The sequence below is a fragment of the Ylistrum balloti genome, unplaced genomic scaffold (assembly GCF_031769215.1).
Source record: "Ylistrum balloti isolate Yb309-2 unplaced genomic scaffold, AGI_CSIRO_Ybal_v1 Utg371054, whole genome shotgun sequence".
Classification (NCBI taxonomy): domain Eukaryota; kingdom Metazoa; phylum Mollusca; class Bivalvia; order Pectinida; family Pectinidae; genus Ylistrum; species Ylistrum balloti.
Window position 1 is genome coordinate 11753 of NW_026782583.1, and position 10451 is coordinate 22203.

At 37.8% G+C, this 10451-nt stretch overlaps 1 protein-coding gene across 1 annotated transcript; it reads right to left on the reverse strand.

Moving 5' to 3' along the window:
- Positions 1–879: 879 nt before the first annotated feature.
- LOC132560390 (golgin subfamily A member 6-like protein 22) lies at positions 880–10234 on the reverse strand. Its single transcript, XM_060225058.1, has 3 exons — positions 9784–10234; positions 2664–2812; positions 880–1170 (listed from the first exon to the last, which is right to left on the reverse strand). The coding sequence occupies exons 1-3, from the start codon at positions 10232–10234 to the stop codon at positions 880–882; spliced, it is 891 nt and encodes a 296-aa protein (XP_060081041.1).
- Positions 10235–10451: the final 217 nt, after the last annotated feature.

Genomic DNA, 10451 nt, shown 5'->3' on the forward strand with positions numbered 1-10451 from the left:
TATCCTTTGTTTTCTTCTTCCTCAACCTTGTCTATCATTTATGTTTTCTTCTTCCTCAACCTTGTCTATCCTTTGTTTTCTTCCTCCTCAGCCTTGTCTATCCTTTATGTTTTCTTCTTCCTCAACCTTGTCTATCCTTTATGTTTTCTTCGTCCTCAACCATGAAAAGCATTTGCGGGAATATTTAAATTTGGGCTCTATCCATCCATGCATTCGTGGGTGTGACCTTCTGTCTGAGGGCTTTTGCGGGCTATAATTGCTTAAGCATTCCACTCAACTTCACAAAACTTGCAGTATATATTTTGTTAGTGCCCTGATTGTGTGTTTTGTTATTGATGACATGTATTTTCCTGTAACCATCATTTTTTTTATTACTTGTGGCCTCTTGTATTGGATCTTATAGGGTGTTGCATAAATTTGTTCATGGACAATACCAAGCTCTATTAAAATATCAGCAGTCAAACACACAGGATCTACATCAAGATATAAACTCTTACTATTAGGTTGATACATATGTATAATGTTGAAGTTGAAGAGATGCAAAGAAATCTAATTGATAATTAATAAAAGAAGACATTATTTTTTGCACAAGGGCTTTCACAGTATGTGATTTTCAGGTGATAAGTGGCGGCACATAATTGAGTGACATCTCAAATTGTTATACTGGTGTATATATATATATCATATTTGGGTTTTACACCAAATGCTGGGTGTAGGGGATAATGCCATGTTTTGCAGTTCCTTGCTTTCTCTCTCCCTCCTTGACCCTCTTCTTTCTCTTTCCTCAACCTTGTCCATCCTATTTGTTCTGTTCTTCCACCACCTTGGTCATCTTCTTTGTTCTGTTCCTCCTCTGTTTTGTCTCTCCTCTTTTTGCTCTTATCCTCCACCTTGTCTCTCCTCTTTCTGCTCTTCATCCTCCACCTTGTCTCTCCTCTTTCTGCTCTTCATCCTCCACATTTGTCTCTCCTCTTTCTGCTCTTCATCTTCCACCTTGTCTCTCCTCTTTCTGCTCTTCCTCCTGGATTTTGTCCTTCCTTTTTGTTTTCTTCTTCCTAAATAGTGTCCATCCTCATTGTTCTTTATCTCCTCTTCTCTTCTTCCTTGATTTTGTCTCTCCTTTTTGTTCTCTTCCTTGTCCTCCTCAGATGTGTCCTTCCTCTTTGTTCTCTTTCTTGCCGTCCTCAAACTTGTCCCTTCACTTTTTTCTCTTCCTTGTCTTCCTCAGATGTGTCCCTCCTCTTTACTCTGTTCCTTGTCCTCCTCAAACGTGTTCCTCCACTTTGTTGTCTTCCTTGTCCTCCTCAAACTTGTCCCTCCTCTTTGTTCTCTTCCTTGTCCTCCTCAAACATGTCTCTTCACTTTGTTCTTTTCCTTGTCCTCCTCAAACATGTCCCTTCACTTTGTTCTCTTCCTTGTCCTCCTCAAACGTGTCCCTTCACTTTGCTCTCTTCCTTGTCCTCCTCAAACTTGTCCCTCCTCTTTGTTCTCTTCCTTGTCCTCCTCAAACATGTCTCTTCACTTTGTTCTTTTCCTTGTCCTCCTCAAACATGTCCCTTCACTTTGTTCTCTTCCTTGTCCTCCTCAAATGTGTCCCTCCTCTTTGCTCTCTTCCTTGTCCTCCTCAAACTTGTCCCTCCTCTTTGTTCTCTTCCTTGTCCTCCTCAAACTTGTCCCTCCTCTTTGTTCTCTTCCTTGTCCTCCTCAAATGTGTCCCTCCTCTTTGTTCTCTTCCTTGTCCTCCTCAAACATGTCTCTTCACTTTGTTCTTTTCCTTGTCCTCCTCAAACATGTCCCTTCACTTTGTTCTCTTCCTTGTCCTCCTCAAACGTGTCCCTTCACTTTGCTCTCTTCCTTGTCCTCCTCAAACATGTCTCTTCACTTTGTTCTCTTCCTTGTCTTCCTTAAACATGTCTCTTCACTTTGTTCTCTTCCTTGTCCTCCTCAAACTTGTTCCTTCACTTTGCTCTCTTCCTTGTCCTCCTCAAACTTGTCCCTTCACTTTGTTCTTTTCCTTGTCCTCCTCAAACATGTCTCTTCACTTTGTTCTTTTCCTTGTCTTCCTCAAACATGTCTCTTCACTTTGTTCTCTTCCTTGTCCTCCTCAAACTTGTCCCTTCACTTTGCTCTCTTCCTTGTCCTCCTCAAACTTGTCCCTTCACTTTGTTCTTTTCCTTGTCCTCCTCAAACATGTCTCTTCACTTTGTTCTTTTCCTTGTCCTCCTCAAACTTGTCCCTTCACTTTGTTCTTTTCCTTGTCCTCCTCAAACATGTCTCTTCACTTTGTTCTTTTCCTTGTCCTCCTCAAACTTGTCCCTCCTCTTTGTTCTCTTCCTTGCCCTCCTCAAACATGTCTCTTCACTTTGTTCCTTTCCTTGTCCTCCTCAAACATGTCCCTTCACTTTGTTCTCTTCCTTGTCCTCCTCAAACGTGTCCCTTCACTTTGTTCTTTTCCTTGTCCTCCTCAAACTTGTCCCTTCACTTTGTTCTTTTCCTTGTCCTCTTCAAACATGTCTCTTCACTTTGTTCTTTTCCTTGTCCTCCTCAAACTTGTCCCTCCTCTTTGTTCTCTTCCTTGTCCTCCTCAAATGTGTCCCTCCTCTTTGTTCTCTTCCTTGTCCTCCTCAAACTTGTCCCTTTACTTTATTTTCTTTTCCTTTTACCTTGTCTTCTCCCTTGTCTTGTCCGTTATCCTTCACTCTGTCGTTCCTACTCCTTATCCATTTTTCTTTTCTCTCTTCTTTGTTTCGGCTTCTACCTCCATGTCTTCTTCCGCATCTTTCTCCTTCAATGTTCTTTAATCTGCAACATCCTAAAGTGAAACAAGAAACGACCATGTTTTCATGGTAGAAAATTATCTTGAAAATTATCCTCCATATTCCAGAGATATTGCGGAAGGAAACCAGGTAAATGCAAAAGAAAAACTCATAAATATGATGTTTTCATGTTGTTAAAAAGATAAGATGCAGTTACTGTGTGTATAATGTTGGAAAAACCGCAGTCATGTCTGTACAAAACATTGAGAGAAAAGTAATTATTGAGGGAAGATTTTCAAAACTCTGAAGAGATATAGATCTGCTATAGTTTGTGAGTTAGTGCAGTATAAAAACATTTCATATTAAATATTGATTTTTACTTGAATTGTCTGTTGTCTGCAAAGCACAAGTTTAATCTCCATAAACATGTTTTATGGAAGTTCAATCTAGCTGTGATACAAGACACAGAATGATTAGAAGAACATGATCACCTGTATGGCGGGAAGCTCGGTATTACGGAGTTTGATGACCTGATTTCAAAATCTAACATTGTGATGCATTGTCCTGAATCTGTTGACAGTGGCTGCCTGTAAACAAAGTTTTGTTATCCATATTAACTAAGCATAATTTGGACAGATATGAGGTTCTAAATGGTGGCCATATTGAAAACTTTGTCACTTCTTCGCTTGAACAGAAAGTCACACTGAGACAGGATTTCTGCTAATGAGTTGTGCATGGTTCACAGATGGATGTAAATAAGACCTTTACAACATTTAACAAGATCAACAACATGTTTTGCCAGGTAAAGTTTGATGAAGTTATTGGGGTTATTGAGTTCATCTTCCACATATGAACTGTGAATGATTCACAGTTGGTTCTTAATAAACGTTTAACCCAAGCTGCAATAAAGGTAATAACCACAGCAGATATAAAACCTTTAGTAGTGTGTAGAGGATGGTCTTTATTTGGTTCTGATGGTGATTTGGGCAGATTTGATATTCAAAATGGCAGCGATCATGAAAGTCTTGTTATCACATCATGAATGTGAAGTTGTACTGAGATAGGACTTCAACTGAAGTGTTAAAACTCCTCAGATGGTTGTAGATGAAATCATCTTCCCTATGTATGTAGGAAGATGTATTTCATTAGTACTGGACCTTCTGATTCTGGTTCCTCTTAATAATTTCTTTTCAGGGCCATAACTTCTTAACCATTGAAGAGATCTAGACAAAACTTGCACTATGCTTGCATCACTTAAAGTTGATGTGCAGTGCACTGCTGCTGGGTCACAACAACCTTGACTATCAAGGTCAAAGGTGTAATTTTTTGACTGTCAATGAAAGTTGCTGTATATCTTTATCACCCACTGAGGAAGCGCAGTGCTTTTTCAAAGGATCATTGTGACCTTGACCTTGAAATTAAAATTTTCCCAATAATTTCATGTCTTGAAGATAACTCTGAAACTGTTTTTAGGTCACTGTTACCTTGAGTTTAAGTTCAAAAGAATTTCTTGGTCATTAAAGATATAACATAATGAAAGCTTCTTTAACACCCATTGGAAAACTGCAGTGCTCTGTCATTGTAACATTGTGACCTTGACCTCAAGGTGAGAATTTTCCTACTTCTTACTTTTCTGTTGGATAATATTTAAACCATCAATGATATCTTAATGATAGTTGCTAATCTTAATCATGTACAGATGATGTTCAGTGCTGTGTTACTTAGTTATTGCAACAAATGGCTTCATATGAACTGAAACCTATTGTAGCAGCATTATATTTAATGACTTCTTGTTGGTGGTATTTTGATACATTCTTGTGCGAGCAATGGCACTGATTTGCAGATCTTATTACAGCAGACTGATATCTTGAAAATCTAGTGACAGCAACCTCTCCTGAACATGATAAATATCAACAACATTGGATGGAAAACTTATGAATATCTGTGGAATTCAAGATGTAGAAAACGGAACCTGTAGGGGACTGAGGATGAGTGCAAAATGGTTAAGGAAATAGCTTGTCTGTGACAATGTGGTGAATAATTAGGAATAAAGATTCTTTATTGATGATAGGATGTTTAAAAATGTAAATATGGAGGGGCATACCTCTTTGGGCTAAACATCAGCATTAAAAATAGTGATTTGGTCATACGATAAAAACAGTTAAAGCTGATGCTATCAGTTAAAGAGCATCACGTAATGATAAATTTGCGTATCTACAATAACAACTATTAAGTATATGCAGTAACTTTAATTAACACAGTTATATTTCAGGTCATTACTTTAATTGTGAAAATTAAGCACTAAATTAAGATAATACTTGTAAGCTAATATATGTGCATTTTATTGAACTGTTTGAGAAAACATCTTTTCTGGAGCAGTGTAATGATTATTGACCAGATGTAGAATACAAAACAATATCAGATACTTACAGAAATTTAAAGATATTTTTTGTTTTGATTGTACTTATTACTTCATGCATGGAGGTGGCATTTGTCTTCTAGTCTTTGTTTATAATACCATTCATGCTAGATATTTTGCATTTTCTCAGTCTTCAGCCTGTTGTAATACAGCAAAAACTGTTGAAGTCTTGAAATAACATAATACAGCAAAAATGGCTGAAGTCTTGAAATGACAACTTTTATCAGTTAATTTGTGGCTTAAAGGACTTTCCATTTCCTGTTTTCCTTAGATTTACATATTTAGGATTCTAGACTTATACAGGAAGAAGAACATTACCATCAGAACGTGTCAAGTTAACACTTGTATCCACAATAGAATTATTCTATATCAAAAGAAAACATTGATCTGATAAAAACCATCATAGTGGTTTACAAAACTCAATTTTCTGTGTTACTGCAGGATGGTCAAACATTTCTCTTTGAATTAATGGTTTTCTGAATAATCTGAAAACAAATCCTAGTGTATTGACAGAAGTGATAATCGTATAGGACAGATCTATTGATGTTGCAGAATGGGTTGTCTTACAGGACAGGTTCTACTGTAGCTACAGAATGGGTTGTCTTACTGGACAGGTTCTACTGTAGCTACAGAATGGGTGGTCTTACAGGACAGATTCTACTGTAGCTACAGAATGGGTTGTCTTACAGGACAGGTTCTACTGTAGCTACAGAATGGGTGGTCTTACAGGACAGGTTCTACTGTAGCTACAGAATGGGTTGTCTTACTGGACAGGTTCTACTGTAGCTACAGAATGGGTGGTCTTACAGGACAGATTCTACTGTAGCTACAGAATGGATGGTCTTACAGGACAGGTTCTAATGTAGCTACAGAATGGGTGGTCTTACAGGACAGGTTCTACTGTAGCTACAGAATGGGTGGTCTTACAGGATAGGTCCTGCTGAAGCTACAGAATGGGTGGTCTTACAGGACAGGTTCTACTGTAGCTACAGAATGGGTGGTCTTACTGGATAGGTCCTGCTGAAGCTACAGAATGGGTGGTCTTACAGGACAGGTTCTACTGTAGCTACAAAATGGGTGGTCTTACAGGATAAGTCCTGCTGAAGCTACAGAATGGGTGGTCTTACAGGACAGGTTCTACTGTAGCTACATAATGGGTGGTCTTACAGGACAGGTTCTAATGTAGCTACAGAATTGGTGGTCTTTCTGGATAGGTCCTGCTGAAGCTACAGAATGGATGGTCTTACATGACAGGTTCTACTGTAGCTACAGAATGGGTGGTCTTACAGGATAAGTCCTGCTGAAGCTACAGAATGGGTGGTCTTACAGGACAGGTTCTAATGTAGCTACAGAATGGATGGTCTTTCAGGACAGGTTCTAATGTAGCTACAGAATGGGTGGTCTTACATGACAGGTTCTAATGTAGCTACAGAATGGGTGGTCTTACTGGACAGGTTTTACTGTAGCTACAGAATGGGTGGTCTTTCAGGACAGGTTCTAATGTAGCTACAGACTATGGATTAAATTCTTCATTTATAAAGATTGTTCTCATCGATGTTTACGAAACATATACCGTCAAATGATAAAGAGAGAATAGTTTTTGCGCGACTATCTTACCAAAATGTGTAATGATACACTGTTCCTTTTCTTAAAAATACACATTCCATGTGAATTCATTCCTTGCTGCGTATACTGATTGCTTAAATATTCATAGTTGGGGCCTCAATTTATGTCAGCTGGTGCATAAACTCTCGATTTGACAGTGAGACATGAAAGAAAAGTTGACTCGCAGAAATTGTATTTACCTGGTTTACCATGGACCAGTAGATAATGACTTATACCTGTGATTTTAACACGGAACACTGTTGATTAGGGCTAGTGTGAAGACAAGTACTTGTATACATAAGATAAATAAGGGATATTTGTATAGGTTAGTGAATGACAGCTTGGTGTTTCTGATATATAAAAAAAACCAAAACATGCACAAACATTAGGCTGTAATCAAACAGAAGGTTATTAAGATAAGTAAAAGAGATGAAAACAAACTTTGAAGAGAAAATTTTCGTTGGTCTGACGTGTTAGTTGATTGAACATTCAGAGATCAATTTCTTGGCTCCGGGAGATCAATTTTGACAGAATTTTGGGGTACACACATTATGTAAGTAGAAGGTTTATTTTTCCCAAGAACATGTGCCCAGTCCTGCCGCATGAAGTGTATCTGTAGTCTACACCAACCTAAACGTACTACACGATGACGTTGCTGGAGAACAGGACGCATGCCTCGTTCCAGTAATCAATTACATACTGTTTGGGGACTAATCTAACCATCAAAGAATCAGTTCTGAGTCGTTCACGGAGACCCTGATATACATATCCTGAAGATTAAACGTTACGTGTGGACATTCTGACTGAGGCTGGTTTCTAGTGTTCCAAACTGTTTGAAATGTCTCCACAAGGCATCTGCAGTATTTCGATGTTCAACGCAATGTCAATATGACGTTAACAAACTATTATATTGCCTACAGCTTGGCATCTGTCAGTTTCATTCAACTTTGGCATGAGGTATCAAAGACTTTTTTCAAAATTATGCTGGTTTTGTGTGTTTAAGTTATTTACACTATGCTTTTACACAGGTTTAGGTGACAAACATGCTTGCGACTGACTGCTGGCCAAAAAAGAACGTGACAAATTACCTGTGCATGTCTTGCACTGGCAAGTGTAAATGATGGCGAGGTATACACAACTTACCAGTGTAAAGTTTCAAGCTTCAATTGATAAAATTGAGCAACACATGAATATTTTACACATGCACAGTTTGTTTTTTTCGCTGGTGTATATAGAATTACTTGACATCAAGAGATAAACACATTTGTTGTGTATGAATTGACCCTTGGGTGTGGCATACCTAAAGGGTAATTATTTCTGGGTCATATTTTGATTTAGGTGAGATGAGATAACAACCTGATAACCATGTTAACTCCTACTGGGAATCAAAAGAGAAAGACAGTAATGATATAAGAATTTACCTATTTGTCTTGCCCCATCAAAGAGGTTAAGTGACATAGCTTTAATTTGGAAATATTTAAAATACCCAACCTATACGCATGTATAACATCATTGGACTTCAAGATCCAGGTGAGCGATACAGGCCCTATGGGCATCTTGTTTTTCAATGTTAATACTTTCGTAATCTTTCATGAGTATAGCTCTAAAACGCAGACTATTTTCTAAGTCAGTCAGAATTGTAATTAATTAGAGTCCATGGTAGCTGAAATTAAATTCAGTGCAGTGCTATATTACAAGCCTTTTAAAATAATTACATGTGTTGAAAAACATATTTCAAATTGTGTTAAATTTGGAACAAGCTCAATGCAATTTTATTCCATTTTTCAATTTTTATCAAAATTCTTTAGTTGTTTTTTGACAGAGGGTTGTAAGAATGGTTCATTTTCTTGACATAAGAGCTGTTTACACACTGGTACAGACAAATTTGTATATGCAACGAGACTATGATGTAGACTTAAATATGGAGAATAAAAAAAATTCCAAACATAGAAAAATGTACTGGTTTCCTGGGGATCCAGGATATTTAATTAAACCAAAATTCAATAGAGCCTGCCTAGAATACAGGCAGGTAAATCAACGGTCTAGTTTGACAATTCAATTAAATTTTTTGTTGGTTCCATACAAATGGACGAGATGCACCAAGCCTGCTAATGTGTTTCAGTACACTGAGGTAAAATCTTCGATTTTCTCCCAAAACATAACATCATTTATACATGTGAAATAGAGAAATCTTCTACCAGATATAGAATTTCAAGTGGATTCAAACATCCAAAAGCCCTTGGAGAGTAATTCCTGATATGCTCATGAAATTCTTGCCCATATACAGACATGAAAAATATTCCACGAGCTTCCATCTCCGATTTCTTTGTTTGCTGTGGTGGGATTGTAACATGACAGCCACCATTGCTTCTCTCTGCATTCCTCTGCATCTCACAAGCATAGAGAGATTTACTAAAATCAATTCTACCACGGCAAGCTCAAGGATCGATCAACAGCATTTGCAGATAGTAAAGATGTGATAGCATTACCAATTGATTCTAAGGATCATATTTATGTGTTGTTCATGTCTAACATCGACGTTTCCATCTCATGATTTTAAACATGCACCTAGTTTTCATGAAGTTGTACAAAAAACTTTCATCCATTGAGCTAATCCGAGGCTATTCAGTGCTTGTGTGAATATTTAAATAAAGGTTTATCAAGCCTAAAATTGATCTGCCAAAAGAATGGAAACTTCCCATTTCCACCTGATACTTGGTGACGAGTTAGCAAAATCATTTACTTCTAATAAGTCAAAATTGTTCAGGTTTTGCTGCACTGGTTTAACTTTATTGGATTTGTTCCCAAAGTTTTCAAGTCTGTAACCTCAACTCATCATGTTTTTACTGAAGTAATTACTATTAATGTGGAAATTTGCACAGGGGAGCTAAATTTCCCCTATATATCTGAGTTTGTGACCTATTACATACATGGGTATACATTAGATAGGCGAAGATTGAAGATGAGAATAACCCTCACACATGCACACAATCATGAAATTACCCCTTCCCCCATGTAGCAATAAGATTTTGGATGCCTCTGATGCCCTATGAAGCTTTAGGTTTTCTGAGTGCTTTGATGTCCTATGTAACAGTAGGATTTTGATTGCATCTGATGCCCTATGAAACATTAGAATTTTGATTGCCTCTGATGCCCTATGAAACATTAGAATTTTGATTGCCTCTGATGCCCTATGAAGCAGTAGGATTTTGATTGCATCTGATGCCCTATGAAGCATTAGAATTTTGATTGCCTCTGATGCCCCAAGAAGCAGTAGGATTTTGATTGCCTCTGATGCCTTATGAAGCATTAGAATTTCGATTGCCTCTGATGCCCTAAGAAGCAGTAGGATTTTGATTGCCTCTGATGCCCTATGAAGCATTAGAATTTTGATTGCCTCTGATGCCCCAAGAAGCAGTAGGATTTTGATTGCCTCTGATGCCCTATGAAGCATTAGAATTTTGATTGCCTCTGATGCCCAAGAAGCAGTAGGATTTTGATTGCCTCTGATGCCCTATGAAGCGTAAGGATTTTGATTGCATCTGATGCCCCATGAAGCAGTACAATTTTAATTGTCTCTGATTCCTAGGTAAAAGGATTGTATATTGTACAAATAGAAGTACCCAACCCCTACCCTCCATCCCACAAAAATATGAATTAAAAAAGTATTT

Excerpts from the sequence above, each read along its gene's own strand:
- LOC132560390 (XM_060225058.1), bottom strand. The coding sequence starts at position 10,234 with ATGCTTCATAGGGCATCAGAGGCAATCAAAATCCTACTGCTTCTTGGG. Across the intron at positions 2,813-9,783 it reads ATTGCTACATGGGGGAAGGG|GATGTTGCAGATTAAAGAAC; the intron begins GTAATTTCATGA and ends GTTTCACTTTAG. Across the intron at positions 1,171-2,663 it reads AAGACAAGGGAGAAGACAAG|AGAACAAAGAGGAAGGACAC; the intron begins GTAAAAGGAAAA and ends ACGGCAAGAAAG.